Source organism: Siphateles boraxobius, unplaced genomic scaffold (assembly GCF_051911475.1).
Source record: "Siphateles boraxobius isolate OS27281-9 unplaced genomic scaffold, OSU_SipBor_1 5, whole genome shotgun sequence".
NCBI lineage: Eukaryota > Metazoa > Chordata > Actinopteri > Cypriniformes > Leuciscidae > Siphateles > Siphateles boraxobius.
In genome coordinates this window covers 20103798-20124130 of record NW_027509141.1, presented here as the reverse complement: position 1 = coordinate 20124130, position 20333 = coordinate 20103798, and the positions used below count along the sequence as shown (strand labels likewise).

The window sequence follows — 20333 nt, the reverse complement described above, 5'->3', positions numbered from 1 at the left end:
GTAATAAAAAAAGAAGAGTAAAAATGTGAGCTCTTATTGTTAGATATTATGGAAATAAATAAACATTTTCATAATATCTAATATATCATAGGAAAATTGATGATTCATTTCTTTCCCTATTCACTTGCTGTGTCTCCCATAATGCCTGATAAACATACAAACTACAGTGGACATGTATGAAATCAATGCCCTGTTTTGTAACAAAGTCTTATTTTGATTAGAAACCCCATAACATTTTCCTGAGAAGTTGATTTAGTTGTTTAAAGTCCGATTTAAATGATAATTACAAAATATCATATTTCCATGATAAGTTAATGTATAAATTAATGTAAGTCATTTTTAAAGACCAAGGGGAAGATGCTGTCATGGTGAAACTTCCAAACATTTGGTATCTCTGAAAAGCCCTGAATGTGCTCTTTAGTTCTCTCAGGGGAGTTAGTACTCTAGCCAATATTAATGATAATGAAGCACCAGATACAGTATAGGTTTTGTTAGTTGGGGTGATGGGTCACACAACATTATGACAGAGGGGTCCATCTGATTCCGATGTTGACAAAAAAAAAATCTCAATATGTTCTGGGATTTTTTCGATAAAGTTAACTAGAAAATATTTTCTGAGACTGCAGGTTTAATGCTGTTGTGGACAGCTGAATCCTGTCATATTCTGTGTGGTAGTGGTTCACAGCAGTGACAGAAATACCTGTTGTTCTTTACATAGCTAGCATCAAGTATTGTGAACTGTAGCCGCATTTGTAGCAATGATAATCAAGATTTGGAAATCTGAAAAGTTGAGAATCTGAAATGGGGTGATTCGATACAATGTTGCTTTGAACAACTAACACAAAAGAAAGACGGATTACCAGATCCTGGATAGAAAAACTTGGGATTTCAAAATCCAGATCATTCTGATCCAGATTAAACTTTTTGAACAACTTAGACACTTGGTGTAAGGCCCTTGATGGCAGCAAGGCTAAGATAGGGTGAGGGACTCGAGGGAAAAGGTTCAAATGGCCTGAGCTCGCGTAGAGGTCAAAGCCCAGCTCAACAGACAGGACCCGTGCTTGTAGAGCAGGGACGTCCAAGTAGTTAAATCTGGCAAAGGTGGACAGTGAATACAAGCCAGCCGCAGCACAGATGTCACCAATTGATACTCCGTTTGACCATGCACAGAAGGAGGCCATGCCTCTGGTGGAGTTGGCCCTCATAAATGTGCCCTAGAAAAAACAATGTCAATGACATATTTTAAGATATGTCAGTAAAAGTTGCTTTCAGTTAAAAAAGCTCAAACTTGTATTTTAGTCTGGGACTTGGCTTAATCCTTTTCTGTGAAACCGGGGGCTGGTGTCCTTGTTCATAGAACACAATAAGTTACAATAAGGTACAATAATCTCTTTATTGATTATAATCTATTTTATAAAAACAGGATTCAGAGGCAGCACAGTACATACATTAACCACGTTTAAGTTGTATGTATGGGACACGTTAATATACATACACAGACAAACAAAAAGAGAGAGAGTTTCTAAAAATGTCTAATTATTAATTTTTAATGTATTTTAACCATTAAACTCCAGTCAATGAGAATATAAGAATCACACTACTTAAATAGTATAGATTATTGTGTCCATTGTCTATTTAAAAACATTATTTTGCATGTGGAAAGTGATAAAGTGCTAAACTTCTTAGTAGTTCAAAGACCAGTGATGTCATCTCCACTCGCTATACTGGTGCAGTCATCTTCCACGGTGACTCTTGGGATGACCGTATCTCTCTCCCACAATTTCCGAATGGTCTCTGGAGTCAAGGAAGCCAGGGGCTCAATCACAGACACTTCAGTATGTTGTACTGCAGTCCCAAGATGCTCAGGGGAATTAGAACTCGAGCCAGTATCTAAAGCCCACCTATAGGCTTTGCTAGCTGGGGTGGTTGGGGACACAACATTTTCGAAGAGTGGTCCACCTGACCCCTCATCATGGGTCCAGGAGGGCGAAGAAGGGGAGAAAAGGTTACCTGCACCAAGCAAGTGGGCATGATGGAGGGCGTTGTCAATGCTATGATGGAGGTTGATGGGTGAAGGGGGATGAAGATCAAACTCAATAAGTGAGAGAATGCACTTGTGTTCTTGCCATTCCACACCGCTACTCCACAGAGGAGGGGCATGGTGGTCGTAACTGGTGTTATACAGGATACCTTCGCCAATAACTCCCACATTTTCATGCACTGTCATGATTGAGGTCACTGGAGTTACATGGTTTCGGATAACCGACTGGCTGACATTTGCACGGGACTGCCTGTGACCTTTCCAGTTTTTTGGTAACAGTTCAGCCCATTTCTTATCTGGGCTCCACCAATGCCCCATTTGTAACCTGTCCAACAGCCTGTTCCTGTGTTTCCCCTTCCCCCCTCTCTTAGCTGTCTGCTTACTTCCTTGTGGTCTCCAGAACACCCTAGATCCCAGTAGTAGAAGAGAGATACTCCAGGCCAGCTCAAGCAGTCTTGCTGAGAGTTGCCCGAACCACCAGCCCCACCCAAATCTGCGCCAGTCACCAAGTAACCCATAAAGCCAGAGGAAACTATAGATTTGCAGAGCGCAGGAGAACATCCCAAGGATGGCGCACAGCAACAGTACACGCCTTACGCTACTTTCTAAACTTTTCAGAGCACTCCACCTTGGTAGAGCGGACCTGTGGGAGATGCAGAGATGCTTTAGACACTGGAAAAAGATTCCTAAACAAAGCAGTAATCCCCAGCAAATAGTAAATGTCTGTAACATTAATGGCGTTGCTGGTAACAAGGTTTTGGATAGAAGGTCAGCCAACAGGAGGGAGATACAGTGCAGTGCTGCCAGTCCCCCAGTCACTGAAAGCCGTTGAGGAGATGTTTTTTCCCTCAGAGCAAAAAGTGCCAAGGTGGCTTGGGCCCAGAGCAGTAAGGGAATTGGTAAGTTATACAAAGCAGTGAGGGCAGGGCGAGGCAGAATGTTTCTGGTACCGTATGGGTCAATTATGAGCTGTACAAATCGAAGCAGACCTGTTAGCAGAAGCAAGATGTTAGCAAGAGTGAATGTCTTGCAAAAGGGGTGAAGCATTTTAGTCCCACCGATCACTCCAAAAGTTGCAGCAACCACTACCAACAGAAACAGTGCAGCTGAGCCAAACACATGGACCTCCCAAGCAAAGGTTAGTGTCCTTTTCAAATCATCCCACTGTAGCCGGGTCACATTGCCACCGGTGGAGACCACGCATGGGCCTAGTATGCATGTACCTATGACACTAGATAGATCACTCTCCGTTAATGGCCCAAACAAACGTCCAAACCATTCTGGATTTTTGTAATCTATAATGGAAAGGGAGAACATTTTATTTGGAACACTCAACAATTTGTTTTACTCTAATAAAAGAGTGTAAAAGTTGTCTACAGTTTTAGTGAAAATTACAATATTTATGACTACCTTTGTTTTTTGAGTTTGTGGCACTGTTTTTTGCCTGCAAAACAGATGTAGTTGTGGATGATGACCCCACAGGTAGATCAGAGATAGTCCCTTCATGACTCTCCATACCTAAAATTCATACAAATAATCACTGTTTCTTTCTCTGATTTGCTTACATTCTTACTCTGTTTTTTTTTATTCAGTACTGACATTGCAGTGTTTTTTTTTTTTTAAACAGAAGAAACAGAAGAACATACTCACCAGTCTTTAATGGAGATGTTGCTGCAGGCAGATGGCTGGTGACATAACGTTCCTCTCCCACCATGAGATTCTCAAAGGACCCTTGGATGGAGCCAGACTGCGTCATAAGCGTGCCATTGTGTCTTGATGTTTCAGGCTTTGTGATGGAACTTAAAATCTGCCTGAATGCAATATACTTTGAATCTTGAGAAGTCTTCCAGTTTTCTTTGTTGTTCACCTCTACATTTTTATTAAATGTCTCTAAATACGTATTGAATGGAGAGTTTTCAGTAGTGTTTTTCTCTGTAATTGGTTTGATGGTTGTCAGCAAAGGTTGGTCTTTGTTCATTCTGTCATTACTTATGTGGGTGTTTGTAGTCAACTGAACAACCACTGTGTACGTGGCTTCATCAGGGGCACTGCTATTGTTTGCTAAAATGACATTTTCATCTTCACCACCTTGATCATTATCATCATCAATATACTGGGTTAGTTTTTGTGGAATTGGAGGGGAATCTGGATCACCTAACTCTTCCACCTCAAAATCTTGTTTCTCGACTCTGTCTGGAACGAACATGTCCATCTCCAGTGGACCACTAGAGGGCATTATAACCTCAAGGCTCTGCTGAAGTCCACTTCCTTCCCCAGAGCCGTCATTTATGCTAAAGTGGGGCCAAAGAGGTAAAAGCTCTTTGGACAACCTATTGTCAACTCGATCTTCATTCCAGCTTGAGTGATGTGTCGCGGGTAGAGTTTTTGGAAAGCCATCAATTGCCTGAATGCTCAGGTTGTTATGGTTTAAGGGTTGTGTTGTGTTAGAGCCAAGGGAAGTGACAGGTTTCTGGAGAAGAGGCAGTCCAAAAATCAGAGTGAGGAGCCAAGCCATTTCCAAAGGCCGTCGAGCAAAACCGGTGCCAGGAGCTGAATGGTGACAGAACAGGATGTACATGAATTAAAAAGACTTTTAGAAGCTACGCTTTTTAAAATGAAAGTGAATAACATTCCCCAAATCAAAACCTGGATAAATGTACAGGATATTAATATAGGATGTTAAGGGTTATGAAAATAGTGAAAAATAATGCACAGTTTGAAAGTTTGGTTCAAATTTAGGTCCCAACCAGGGACTACAGTCAGTTACTACAACAATATTTGGCTATCAGTTTAGTTTTTACCAAACAGGTGCTTCTGAATTTGTGCCATTTGTGAATGTATATTCAATTTTACAGCCTATGTAAATAACTTTATTTTAAATTAACTTGATTTTTTATGACATACAAAATTTGCAAAAACAACTTCATAACATTCTTGAGTGAACAGCATTTTCAAGTGAACATATATGACCTGCTAAGAGTTGATGAACCAATACTTTAAAAGGCTTACTTAAATTAAATAGGTTTAGGTGTAAAGGCTGTTACTGAAATTGACAAATTACCTTTAAAAATATAGTGCCATCCTATATATTGATATAATAGACTTAGTGTGCAACAAACAGCAACATACAACATTATTTATATATACAAAAATAGAAAAGGTAACATCATCAAAAACTAGATTCAACCATTCATATGCATTTATTCCTATTGTTTTGATACAGTATTTGTTTAAATGTTTGTGTAAATGTCTACCTTTCCAGCTTACTGTTGGTGGACTACGTTGTAGGCATAATTGACTACAAATATTTGTTAGAATTAAAACAGAAACTCCAAATACGTCTCACAGAAGCCTTTGAACACTTACCTGAAGTTCCTGAGGTCAGCTGTAAAGTGAATATCACAGTTCTTTTCAGTATTTCTCAGATGTGAATCACTTTTAGGTATTACTGGTGCTGTCTTCATTGAATGTTGTCTTAAAACTGCTGCATCTGTGTGCTGATGCTTATAGTGCAGCCTGTCTGACGTTTCACTGTAATCTTGCTGCCATCTGGTTGATGTCCTGCTGAACTTACACCTTTGAACAGGGTTCTGATCCCCTATCCTAACAACAAAAGCTACAAACCTCAGGAGCTTTGAAATGTCAGTGTAAATTTGAAATGAAGTGATGTCAAGTCAAGGTCATAAAATATATATTTGTAGTCTTTAAAAAACAGAGGCACCTTACTCTTTCAATTTCGTGTCTCTGTTCCTTTCTGGTATCACAGATGTGTAAAGGTAATCTCTTCAATATAAGGGATTTCAGTAAGACAATTAGTTCACTAAACCAGTCTGTTCCTACATGACAAAGCATACTGAAGGCAAACACAACAAGAAAAATCCCAAAATACAGCTGACATAATATATTTACCATGAGATATTTTTCTTTCACACCTAATTTTTTTTTACGGCACAGTAATTTAAATCACTAGTGCCGGGTTCCCATTTGCCAGTTCGACCATGTTAGGCTAACACCCATCACTACTTGGTTTTTGATACTAACCTGCGATGTGAGGCTTGACAGCAGAGAAAACATGGTGGATTTAACCAGATCTTATTTGAATGTATGTCAAACACTCACACACAAAACTACACAGAGAAGAGGGATTTTACTTTCTTAAAATGTTTAAATTAAAAATAGTTTTTAATTAATGTACATTATTTTACATAATACTGTATTGCAAAAATAATATTGAAGTAAAACCAATAATGCTATGAGTATATTATTCTTTTGTAGGTGTTCAAAGAAGTTCTATGCAAATTGTTTGCCAATAAAAACACAAAAATAAAATTATTTAAAATGCATTCATAACTGGTTTAAGGCATATATATATATATATATATATATATATATTTGGGCAGCTTGAACAGATGAGCTTGAGTGATGCTTTCAAATATATATATATATTTTTAAATATCTATTCAGTTCTATTATGTCAAGATTTCACAATATCCCAAGCAGTTTTATGCAGTTGTGTACTGCATTCTAAAAAACGGTTTCTGCATACAGTTTGGCATGTGTTTAACATTAAATATTGATTTTAAACATTTATTGGATACTGTCATAAATAGTTTAATGTGCAGCTCTTTGCAAAAACGAAGAAATAGAATTAGATATTTGATTTCACATAGGCCTACTGATTTTCTGAAATAAATGTGCTCTGCTGAGAAATAATATGTAAATTATTAAATGGCTTGTGAAGAGTTATACATTTATCCAAATTATTGGACAGGGTCAATGGGGGGTTAAGAGAGAGACCGTGGGAATTAACTCTTTCTGAACTGATAACAGTCACATGACATAAGACATTCAGCATATCTCACCCGGTCCACCTTAAGAGCTCAGTCAGGCAGGCTTTTGCAGGGCAACCAGGGGGAGGCCCTCACAGACACATGCTTAGCACTTTAAGGCGGACTGGAGCGAATAAAGCTTCGCTTAAAGGCACAAGCACGCTGAAATGACATCGCCTGTAGCCAACTGAATTACTATTTTTACAACTTCATCTCGCTCTGTTACGTACCCTACTTTATGGTACGCAACGTATTTATAATAGGTTACATAAAAAAAAAATTCAATTGATTTTGATGTCAGTCTTTTCTATATATATCTTTAAAACCTTACTCTAATTAATAAAGGCCAAGTATTTTACAATGCAATCATAAGCAGTTGTTCCACAGAGAGTATGGAAAACAAACACATGGTGAGAAGCAAATTAGAGAAGCATCTAATTTACAGCTTTTATAATTTATTTCATCATATTAGTGTAGCATAAGTTATACCAAAATCATAGCGATTGCAGCGTAGTAGGTCTGTATTTTATGTTATAGTGAAGCCGTTTAACATAAAGTGCCATACAGAGCGAATGCGCGCACCCGTGCAGTTTGCTGACGAGCTGAACTAATGTTGCCATGTCCGCTACATTATAAGCTATTGTGGGCTGTTAAAAAAATAATATTAGATTTATCATATTATTATTATTCATTATAATTATCAGTCACTATCTGGTTGAGTTTTTGGACCCCTCCCCCTAACTATGGGGTGTTTTAGCCCCCCACACCATGATGATAAAATGACCAACAGTGAATCTATGAAATATCCTTACCTAGGCCTAATGTTGATGCAAAAATAATTATAAAAATCCAATTAGAAAATGTGAAATTAACTGAGAACCCAGTAGATTCATTGCAAAATCTGTTAATCAAGTATTGAATTATGATGCTGTGGAAAAATAGATCAAAGTCTGAAATGTGATAGGCAAATCTAAAGATAACTATAAATGCACAAATTAAAAATATTTTACTTAGTTTTGTTCAGAAATCAGGTCTGTATATATTATCAACATATTAATACCACTCCTAGTACTAACAACAGCCACACTAACAACATTTATATTCGTCATTGTTAGAAAAGGCTTATTAAAATGCTTATCCATCACTTTATTACTTTAGAATTTCTATATAATATTTTTTTATTAAATATTCTATTTTTAAGTTGTCTACATATTAATGGTTTTGTTATTATTTTTATGCTTTTTGATTATCAAATTGTTCATTCTGTTTTAAGGCTGTTACAAATTGATTTGTTTTTCAGTTGATTATTGAGCAGAATACATGGGTTCCCGATCAATGTAATGATTTTCCTCTCATTAACACTACAAACTTGGATTTTGTTTATTACTCATAAAGAAAATTGCATCGATATTACATTTTCGTGATCTGGCATGATCTGGCAACACTGTGCTCCGCGTTCATGGCATTGTGAATGTGCGTGCGGCAGCAGTGGAGCCGGAAGGGGGAGCTGCGATTCCGTCCCCGCCTTCACGCTACAGGACAGCCCGGGGTCTTGCGCTGTCACAGCAGGCCTACTTCCGTCAGCTCTATCGCAAACATCATTATTAAAAAAAATAACATTTACAGCCTACCAGGCCGTCCAAGCAGCGCGTTTGTGTATTTTTCAATACGGTAGGACATATTTGTACTCGGCCGCAGCGGGGCTTTAATCGTTTCATTTATGTGTGTAGCAGAATAAGCACACGTCACGACATAAATCGCACTTAAATAAAGACAAATGTGTTTGAGTGCAAAAATAAGGAGATATAGCAAAGCAAACGGACTTTACATGTGCACGGTCAGATTTAGTTGAGCTTTAGTGGGGTTTTTGTTTTTTGAACGGCGTGTTTTGGCGGAAATTGCTTTGCCTTTTATTTAAGGTAGCATGGGATGATTAGCACGCGAGCTTACGCTAGCCATTCAACTGCGCGCGCGTTACCGCATTTACCCTGGGAATAACGGTTAATATCACATAGCAGCATATGATAAATATATGTAATGTCGTAATCTATGTAATTGCACATTTTTTGAAGTTTCATTTGACAAAGGGTAGCGAGTTAGCATTGATGCTAGCATATTTTCTAGGCAAAAGCACTGAGTGGTCCAGTATGCGATTGACCATAAACAGAGCTAGTTTCAGTCAAATACAATCTTAATTATTGCCATGTCTCCTCATTCAAAAATTTAATATTTGATTGTTCAGAATTTGCTTTGTGATTTGAGAACAAGTTCAATGCAACAAATTTATTTTGCTCGAGGGGGTCCAAAGTCCAGCAAGGTTATAGGCTATTTCCATCTGAACGCTTCATACACAGAGCTGTTCATTACTACTAAATCACATGAAACCCATTCTATACATGAAACTTAAGTTTATACAGTTCTATTTAAACTGCACAAGGATGCAAGCAGATTTCGTGTTTATGGTTGGATTGGCTGTTGGTGCATTATTAAGAATTAAATTAGATCTACATCATGTGGAGAGATTGTACTGAATACTTCATATGCCCATGTAGAACTAGCAGTGATACAAAATATCTTATTACTGTTTTTCAGGTTCACTTACAATGCTTAATATTATTTATTTACCTGTATTTTTTTTAAAGCTTATAAACTTTTTTCATGTTTATGTGTACGGTTGGTTTTGAACTGTGACTAAATGAGTTTATTAATAATCTATATAAACAAACTTAAATGCCAAAATCCACGATTAATTACGACTGTATTATCTCAAAGAATTTGTTTTTAATTTGAAGTGCTTCAAAGATCATGAGAAACAAATTTTCTTGTGTCAAATTTTGACTGGTAGTGTGTTATCATTTAAACCCCTTCCTTTTGTTCCAGGCTCCTGTGCAGGGTGGATTGACCTGTCATGAATGAGCCCATTGAAGGCGGTGCGATCTCGTTTGACGAGTATGTGCGGCAAAAGGCACGCACTATACCTCAGCACCGCATGAAAGAGTTTCTGGAATCGCTGGCCTCCAAAGGCCCAGAGGTGCTGCAGGAGTTCAGTCAGCAGACCACCGGCACCACCACCACTATGGTGTACCAGCAGGGTGCCAACTGCATCTACACGGACAGCACAGAGGTGGCAGGGTCATTGTTGGAGCTGGCTTGTCCGGTATGGATAGAATCACTTTTCATTGTTGTTTTAAAAAGTTAAAACTAGTAGTCACATTTCTTCTTTATCTTTGCGCAGGTGCAGGTGACGTCTACACAGATCTCCCCCCAGCTGGCTGCAGCTGTGCATCAAGCATCTGAACAGCAGATCCAAGTACAGGTATGCCTCTGTCATTCTGTTTTCTGTTTTTCTGTATCTTATCTACAGGGCAATTATACCACGATTACCAGGCAAACTGTGGTTGTTGGACAAAAGTCGGCATGAAACGCAAGTTGCGATAGTCTTTTCTTCCCTATTGTGACGTATGTTCAGAGTGAAACGGCTCCTTGAACAAGAACAAATTTAGGGTGGGACTTGATTTTATGTCCATTGGGAATTGATTAGATCATTGTGATTTGCTATTACTGTGATCTCATCTAAGTGACAGGTTGTTCCACCCTCCCGCCAGAAAACACATCAACAGAGAAGAGAAAAGATGTCACTGCAAGAGGAAGTGGAAGTTATTTTGATTAAAAAAAATCACAAGGGCACAGGAATTTAGAAAAAAAATAACAACAATGTTCATGGATAAATCATTTATAATAAATACTGCAATATTACATAAAAAAAGTGATAGTTCATCAAAACTCTGTCATTTATTTACCATCATGCCGTTCCAAATCAGAGTATGACTTTTCTGGTGAGGAACACAAAATAAGATGTTTTGAAGAATGCTGGTTACCAAACAGTTTTGGTGAGAGTTGGCGTTGAATGTATGAACGAAAGAACACTGTCATTTCTTAAAATACTTTCTGTTGTGTTTCGCAGAAGAAAGTCATACAGGTTTAAAACAATGTGTAAATGCTGACTGGATTTTCACTTTTGGATGAACTATGAAGAAGTGCATTTTATAAGTTTCCTGCAGGGCATTTTTCCCTCTGAATGGAGTGTAATTTTTTTATTTTGTTACAGTGTAGATCATGAGTTTCAGGCATGACGGACGGTGCTTGCAATCATGCTGATTATCCTTCCTTTTTTGATAGAATGTCTGCTTTGTGTTGCGTAATTTAGCCATTTGAATATATATATTTTTTTACCACAGAAAAATCAGTAACTGATTTTTATCTGATGTTTCTGTCCTGGGACTATAACATTTTGATTGCCGTTATGGTTGCTTTGGAGCTGCTTTCATTTTAAGGATAATGTTATAATTTGTGGGCATCTCAAGTGCAGTGTGAACTTACCACCTTTTACAGAAAGATGTTGGCCATGTATTTTTTTTAGAAAGAGATAACATTTAAAGGGGGCAGGAATTGAGAAGTCAAAATTTCCTTGAATTTTTTTTTTTTTTACACATAAAAGGTCATTGTACTATAGAAATATCCTGCAAGTTTCAGAACTCAAAACGTCCTTGTTAGTTCAAAAACAGCTTTTATTGAAACGAAGCTCCCAAAATGATTCGTTTTGAAAAATTTATCGTCTCAGTCAGTATGACATCATGGTTTGATGAAAAACCACCTCTGCAGTAGATCAACAACCACTTCTACATCATCGCCTCTCTAGCCCCGCCCACCAATTTGCACATGACATGTTGTAGAGAGACGCAAACATTGGATTACTCCAGCAACAAAACCATAGAGATGTTTCAGAGGATTACAAGATGTTTTGAAGTGCCAAGTTGTGTAAAAATAATCTTTGCATTGCCATCCTTGTGATCCTAACATTAGGAAAGCGTGGCTGAACATTATTTTTTAACAATGTCAATGATTGCGTAAGTAAGACACTGTTCGTTTGTTTGCTTCATTTTACTGCAGGGATTCATTTTTAAGCAAGACAGTTCGTTGCAGGCTTTTCTAAAAGACTGGAAAAAAAAAGACGCTGTGCCGGCTACACTGGATCCGACAGTAATGTAACAGTGTTTTTGCTATGTGCCACTTTTTTGTCTGATACAGATTGTTTGATATGTACTCATTTTACTGAAAATCATGAACAATGAATACAAGAATGACTTGCCACAACCATTAGGCTACTTATAAAGCATGTGTAATATCCATAAATGTTTCACATTTGGCAAGTGTTTCAACTATGTTACTAGATAAAACCTTTCTGTAGCATCTTCGTTTCAACCCTAATGTAATAAAATACAATATTACTTCACTAATGCACAAAGAATAAATATAAAGAGGATAAATTAACACACTGTTACAGACTACTGTATCCTTTGTATTTGAGTTGTAGGTTTGTCTTTTGATTCGGAATCAAACTCTGACTCAAACATGTACGGCAAACATAGGAAGTTTTCAAAACAATTCCACACGTGTAATGGCGGGGACGTTGAAAATTATTTTATTATGCAGAACTGTTACCCAAGCATGGTGGTAGGTTACTTCCAAGTCTTGAATGTGGCATGCCCATCAAATTGTGTTTCAAAGAGAGGGTCAAAAACAGGATAGAAAATGGAGAATATTACATCTAAATTGTTTTTTGATGTAAAAATCTTGCTGGCGTTATAAGTGGACCTTAAAAAATGCACTTCATGACTCCTTTTAAAATACTTTTTTTTTTTTGAGAAATAATTACTTTTATTCATCAAGTATGCATTAAATTGATCAAAAGTGATAGTTATAGAAAAATTATATTTAAAATAAATATTTGCTGTTTTGTGCTATTCTTTAGAACTTTATATTCCTTAAAAAAAATCCAGAAAAACTTGTATTGCGGTTTACACACAAAAAAATATTAAACATTGATAAGAAATGTTTTTTGAACACTTAATCAGTTTTTTGTTCATTAAAAATATATATTTTTTTTCTTTTACAAAAAATAACAATATACACCTACGTGTAAATTCTTCCTAAACACAATGACATACACTGTAAACCACCTTACTCCAGGCCAGCGGGCCATCCTTCTTGTTGTTCCCTGCTGTAAATGCCTCTCCATCTCCCCATTGGCAGGTGCAGATCCAGGGTGAGCAGGGTCAGGTGCTTCAGGTGGCATCTCCCACCCATCAGCAGCTACAAGGAATTACCACAACACAGCTGGTACAACAGGGAGACCTTACAGAGGAACAACACCAACAGGTAATGCACACCAAAACATGATCACCTTCTGCAGTAAATGCATTTCAGATTCACATTGTAACGTGGGTGTGTTTCTCAGATCCAGGCCCAGCTGGTGGCAGCGGTTGCCGGAGGCCAGCAGATTCAGATTCAGACTGTGGAGGCTCTGTCCCCCCCTCAGCAGCAGGGCTCCCCTAGGGAGGTAGATAGGCGACCTGGAGCCTCACCTGCTGTCCTCCAGCCTGCGAAGAAACGCAAGGTGGACGTTCCGACAGTTGTGTCCTACTCGCTTCCTCAAGGGCAGCAGCTGGCTACTGTACTGGCCATCCCACAGGGCCAACAGCAGGGCTACTTGTCACTTCGACCAGATCTGCTGACCGTTGATAGCACTCATCTCTACAGTGCCACCGGTACCATCACAGGCCCAGCCGGTGAGACCTGGACCATACCTGTGTACTCGAGCCCACAGCAGCAAGGCGTGGCCCACATTGCCATACCTCAGGAGGCCTACAGCACCGTGCAGGTACAGGCCTCGCATACGGATAAAGACAAAGATAAGATGATTATTGGTGCGTCTCAGGCTGGCGGAGCAGTGGCCGTTCCAGTGTCTGGCTCGGGATTGACCACTCAGGAGGAAGTTGTACATTCGCTGTTCCCAGCTCAGTTTATGAATGGAAACATTCACATCCCTGTAGCAGTGCAGACTGTAGGGGGCGCTTACTCTGGGACGACGCAGGCCCTTCATATATGGGATCCGCAGCAACAGCATCAGCACATACAGGATGGGGAGGCTCAGGAACAACAGCTCCACCTACAGGTGAACACATTCTAGGAGGAATACTGCATGCTTAAGTACTCAGTGCTCCCAGGCCATCTCAAGTAATTTTGCAGTTTTTGGTGATGTGTATTTAACCGTGGTGAAAAATGCGTATAACTTCTTTGGCATAGTAATGTGTCAGTGATGATGTTCTGTGTTTATAAGGCGCAGACAGAGGCGGAGCCACAAGTGGAACCTCCTCCTGAGCTGATCCTCCCCAACACGCTGAAGCCTGAGGAAGGACTGGAGGTGTGGAGGCTTTGGGTTGAGCGCAAAAATGCTGAGCTGGACAAGAATGAACAAAATAAGCTGGCACCTATTGGACGTGAGTTTTATGTTTCTGTCTCGTGAGCGATTTCTCTCTTTTTAAATACCAACGCTCAATCTAGGGTTATCACTATGCTAAAATTTCAGTAGTTGATTGCAATACGAGTGAAATTTCATGATAAAATAAAGCAATAGCCTTCAAGAATTTCTCAATTATGTGTGTACACATCCACCTGTAAGTATTCAAAAGCAGCTGCCAATCTGCACTATTTATTTATATATTTGTTTGTTTGTCAGTTTTAGTATAGAGTGTATGCACTGACATCACTTTCCCGCCGGAACACGGAAATTGTTTGTTTTACTCGCGTTAACAATTATCAGTTTAAATTAAAAGTTGTACTCTATATAGTGTTACTTATAACTTACCAAAGATCCAGTGATCCATGGATATTGACATGCAGCCAGGAATCATGTTTCCTGACATTTAAATGTGCCTGATTTCGACACGGGGGAAATACATAAAGCAAATTTGCATGTAAACGCTTTATATAAATACATTATAGGTTGGTCTAAATCTGGTTGATCATTTGTATTGGGGCTGCACAATGAATCGCAATGAAACCGCATGCAAAGGCTGCGATTTATTTTATGCGCAGCTTGTCAGTGCAGCATGGCTGATAGGTAGTAAATGCTGCTCCATCTGAACGCCACAGGGCGCTCTCACGCAGACACACCAAATATGCCCCGCCGAAGAATTACGACGCACATCATTCCAGGAAATCCCTATCGGGCATCATCACTGTAGCTGAATAAACAGAAGATTTGAAAGTTTTTGATTGTTTAAATATGACTAATTAACACACAAATGCCTTATTCTGTGTAAGAAGCCATATCATCTCACAGAAGGATGGTCAACTGTTGGTATGAAGTGAGTTTGGAGTAAAAGCATTAAATGTTGTCTTTTGTTGGACAAGAGGTTCATAAATGCTTCTCATGTTTGGAAAGATGTTTGACGGGTGTTGCTTTTTAAAATGCACGTTATAAGTGACTCAAACCCAAAGTGCTTTCAGATGACAAGCTGTACTTCAATGACAGTACTTCAATGACAAGCTGCGCATAAAAAATAATCGCAGCCTTTGCGATTTCAAAATCACAATAAGCCAAATTGGTTTTAGTGAGATTACATGGAAATTGCGATTAATCGTGCAGCCCTAATTTGTATAATTGTTATATTTATCGTCAAGCTCTAAAACGTGTATAGTTTTTGTCAATGTTTATTTAAATATTAAATAAATACATTTTAAACATTTAATTATATTAAGTTGTCCATACAATACAATATAAAGGGTATGATTTTACCCCTAAATTCAGAGTATTGACTCAAAATGATAACTGCAAATCCATGTTTTGCTGCCTGGAGTCCAGTCGTTTCTGTGAATTGCAGCAATACATTTGCTTTTCTTTTCTATAGCTTTCGGCAGTCTGTAAAAATATATCTCAGATTTCTTGTCAAATCTATTTGTACAGTCAATCACAGTCACACATAATGAGCATATACCCTCTATTAGTAGTTCTTTCTTATCGATATGTTTTAGTTCTGTATGGTCACTATGGTGTTTACGCATCCGTTTAAAATGTATCACATTTTTTATAGTCACTATTCAATATCTTAAATATCTTGAAAAGTATAGAAAAAGTCAACTTGTAAAAAATGTTGTTTGCTGTTTTCATGTATAAACATGAATAGTGTAATTCATGAATTAATCCAGCTAAGAACTGTAACTAGAAAACATGAGAAATTAATTACTTTCATTCTGCAAGGATGCAATAAATTGACCAAAGATGACAGTAAAGACATTTATAATGTTACAAAATATTTCAAATAAATGCTATTATTTTTCTTTTGTTCTTTCTAGTCATCAAATTTTCCTGGGAAAAAAGTGACACAAAAATAATAAGCAGCACAACTGTTTTCAACATTGATAATCATAATCAAAATGTAATATTTCACAAGATAAGAAACTTTTCAACAACATAAAAATAAATCTTACTCACCCCAAACATTTGAACAGTAGTGCATATAAAATATTTTTTTGTTGCAAAATTGCTTTACATTTTTTTTTCATATCTACTTAAGTCTTACATTTTATTCCTTTAAACATGTCCATGGGCAAAACTGATCTATTTTTGTCAAGCCACTAGTGATGTTTATTAATATCTGTCTCTGCAGGTCGACAGCCACTGCGCTTCCAGGATGATCTTGTCTCAAGTTCAGTGGGCGAGTTGAACTTGGCTCTGTCTCTGATGACCCAAGAGTCTCGTGGGCTGGAGGGGGAGCCGTTTGAACCTGATTCACTATACTATGTATTTTTATGTATACAGAAAGTATGTCTCATTTCTCCTTATTTAATGGCTTTTTGTTTCTACTGATTCTGTTGGATTTTTAGTTTTAATAAGCCGATTTCCTTTTCTTGTTTACGTTTAGTACATGTTTGAGAACGGTAGGGTTGACGACATCTTCTCTGATCAGTACTACAGCCGGTTTTGTCAATGTTTACACAAAATTCTCGAGGAGTGGAGGCCCAGTGTTCACCCTCTTGGTAAGAAGTATGTGTGGGATTTGAAATCACCTGCTTTGGAGTCTTGTGGAGTGTATGTTAATATCCGTATTTTCCAGGCTATATTATCCCAAGTCATGTGACAGAGGAGATGCTATGGGAGTGTAAGCAGCTGGGAGCTCATTCTCCATCCACTCTCCTTACTACACTGATGTACTTCAACACCAAGTGTGTCTCCTTCCATTCTCAATTCTTTAAGCATGGTGGCAGTGAGTGTTTAGGGCTAAATGTTGTCTCTGCATAGGTACTTCCACTTGACCACAGTTGAGCAGCATCTGAAAGTGGCCTTCTCCAAAGTGCTCAGACACACCAAGAAGAACCCGACCAACCCTAAAGACAAGAGCACCAGCATCCGCTACCTGAAAGGAGTCGGGCCCCATCATGTTGGACAGAAAGGTTAGCCTTTAAATCAGGCTGGATGTTGTCACATGTTACAAGATAAATATCAGTTTTAAACTTTCACATATTTTGTTTTGAAAATGATTGTTGAAAAGTCTCCTTTGCTCAAAAAGGATGCATTTATTTGAATTTAGTAAAACACTAATATTGCGAAATATATCAATTTAAAATAATTTTCTATTTTTATATATTTTTATAAATCGTAATTTATTACTCCCCTTTTCAGTGTCACGTTATCCTTCAGAAATCATTCTGATATGCTGCTCAAGGAACATTTATTATTATCAATGTTAGAAACAGTTGTGCTGCTTAATATGTTTGTGGAAACTAGGGATGTGCCGATAGACAATAGTATCGTGTATATACGATAGTCATAGATATCGCTGATGCCTTTGACGAGATAATGCCTATAATATACACTCACCTAAAGGATTATTAGGAACACTTGTTCAATTTCTCATTAATGCAATTATCTAATCAACCAATCGCATGGCAGTTGCTTCAATGCATTTAGGGGTGTGGTCCTGGTCAAGACAATCTCCTGAACTCCAAACTGAATGTCAGAATGGGAAAGAAAGGTGATTAAAGCAATTTTGAGCGTGGCATGGTTGTTGGTGCCAGGCGGGCCGGTCTGAGTATTTCACAATCTGCTCTGTTACGGGGATTTTCACACACAACCATTTCTAGGGTTTACAAAGAATGGTGTGAAAAGGGAAAAACATCCAGTATGCGACAGTCCTGTGGGTGAAAATGCCTTGCTAGATGTCAGAGGAGAATGGGCCAACTGATTCAAGCTGATAGAAGAGAAACTTTGACTGAAATAACCACTCGTTACAACCGAGGTATGCAGCAAAGCATTTGTGAAGCCACAACACGCACAACCTTGAGGCGGATGGGCTACAACAGCAGAAGACCCCACCGGGTACCACTCATCTCCACTACAAATAGGAAAAAGAGGCTACAATTTGCAAGAGCTCACCAAAATTGGACAGTTGAAGAATGGAAAAATGTTGCCTGGTCTGATGAGTCTCGATTTCTGTTCAGACGGTAGAGTCAGAATTTGGTGTAAACAGAATGAGAACATGGATCCATCATGCCTTGTTACCACTCTGCAGGCTGGTGGTGGTGGTGTAATGGTGTGGGGGATGTTTTCTTGGCACACTTTAGGCCCCTTAGTGCCAGTTGGGCATCGTTTAAATGCCACGGCCTACCTGAGCATTGTTTCTGACCATGTCCATCCCTTTATGGCCACCATGTACCTATCCTCTGTTGGCTACTTCCAGCAGGATAATGCACCATGTCACAAAGCTCAAGTCATTTCAAATTGGTTTCTTGAACATGACAATGAGTTCACTGTACTAAAATGGCCCCCACAGTCACCAGATCCCAACCCAATAGAGCATCTTTGGGATATGGTGAAATGGGAGCTTCATGCCCTGGATGTTCATTCCACAAATCTCCATCAACTGCAAGATGCTATCCTATCAATATGGGCCAACATTTATAAAGAATGCTTTCAGCACCTTGTTGAATCAATGCCACGTAGAATTAAGGCCGTTCTGAAGGCGAAAAGAGGTCAAACACAGTATTAGTGTGGTGTTCCTAATAATCCTTTAGGTGAGTGTAATTAAAACTATTGGTTAGAAATACTTTTGTTTTTATGATGGGTAATTTTACTGTGAACAACTGGATAGGAAGTCATTCAGTCATAAATTCATTGGTCAAAAGCAGTGGAATGTTATAAATCCCATCTATTTTTGTTCTAGTGACAGATGACATGTACGCAGAACAGGCTGAGGACCCAGAGAACCCGCTGCGTTGTCCTATCAAGCTCTATGACTTTTACCTCTTCAAATGGTGAGCCACTGATTTCATCAAATACGTATAATATAAATTTCCTTTTCTGCCTCTCCCTGATTTTTCTGTTGTCTGTCATCAGCCCTCAGACTGCCAAGGGTCGTAATGACACGTATTACCTGACACCAGAGCCGGTTGTGGCACCAAACAGCCCTATATGGTACTCCACTCAGCCAATCACGAGCGAGCAACTGGAACACATGCTAACACGAATCATGATGGTGCGGGAAATCCAGGAGATAATCTCCATTGCGCAGGCCAATGTACACTGAGAGAAGATGAGGGCAAATGAAAGAAATCAAGATGGAATGAGAGAAAGCAGCTTTCTCCAGCCCTCCATTCTGCCATCATCCTCTCTTTTCTCAAAGGGACTGAATCAAGTTGCCTCTGCAGCCTCTCCTTATATTCATTCATGATTAAAAGGAAAGGGAGAGGTTCAAGAGGGGTTTCAATGAACTGGACATACGTACGGGCCTGCTTTTTTTTTTTTTTAGATACAGGAACCTATTTCTGTTTGTTCACCTAATGACCATTGAAACGTATTTGCCCAGATCCCTTGATGTGTGCATTTTCTCTTTCTGCCATGTATGTTACGCTCCATACCTCTTCCCACTGTCCTCTCTCTGTTTATTTTCTGAACTGTAAGGATTCGGTGGTTTTTTTTAAGACCACAGGCTAGACTGAAGTCATTTTTGGCAGTGGACTGGAATATACCATGTGATTTTTAGGTGAATTTACATTTAAAAACATGGCCTCATCAATCTTTAACCCCTAACACAACCCCCGCTCACCCTCAGGAGCTTGCAGTAGCAGAATTCACGTACCTGAGGAGTGTATTATACATGAAGACTTTTTGGTTCTGTTTTTATTTTTTTTATATATATACTTGCATCTATGGTAACCTGATATGTATTGATATTATAGTGGTGCTGGAGAATTGAAGCCTGTCTTTTCAAACATGCTTTTTTGTACAGTGAATTACCTGTATGTGTCGTCTTTGACCGATTCGGTCACAAACACACATTTCTACACTACTTCACAAAACTATAATATATTTTTTAAACAGTGGTTCTCAACCAGCGGGCTTTAGTTAACTTCCAAATGTATCATTTATAATTGAGCCAAAATGGAATTAAAATAAATCTAAAACATCTACAACTATAGATATTTCTTATTTTAATTCACCCCCTCAATAGTTTGTTTTTCTTTGAAGTTTTAAACCTTGGATATAGGAGGAAGCCTAATTTTTTAAGTGCTTTTTTCTAGATCCGGAAAATTTAATAACGCTATAATTGATACATTTTATG

At 38.5% G+C, this 20333-nt stretch overlaps 2 protein-coding genes across 2 annotated transcripts; one reads left to right on the top strand and one right to left on the bottom strand.

The window, feature by feature from the left end:
• Positions 1-1481: 1481 nt before the first annotated feature.
• LOC143712079 (uncharacterized) lies at positions 1482-5516 on the bottom strand. The gene is made up of 4 exons (XM_077204295.1): positions 5408-5516; positions 3692-4591; positions 3452-3559; positions 1482-3336 (listed from the first exon to the last, which is right to left on the bottom strand). Exons 2-4 carry the CDS (start codon positions 4554-4556, stop codon positions 1691-1693), a joined length of 2619 nt encoding a protein of 872 aa, XP_077060410.1. The 5' UTR covers positions 4557-4591; positions 5408-5516; the 3' UTR covers positions 1482-1690.
• A 2797-nt stretch (positions 5517-8313) lies between these two features.
• Positions 8314-20004, top strand: qrich1 (glutamine-rich 1). Its single transcript, XM_077203117.1, has 12 exons — positions 8314-8541; positions 9751-10027; positions 10106-10186; positions 12964-13089; positions 13169-13885; positions 14051-14210; positions 16383-16537; positions 16638-16752; positions 16830-16938; positions 17015-17166; positions 18936-19026; positions 19109-20004. The coding sequence occupies exons 2-12, from the start codon at positions 9779-9781 to the stop codon at positions 19296-19298; spliced, it is 2145 nt and encodes a 714-aa protein (XP_077059232.1). The 5' UTR covers positions 8314-8541; positions 9751-9778; the 3' UTR covers positions 19299-20004.
• The last annotated feature ends 329 nt before the right edge of the window (positions 20005-20333 follow it).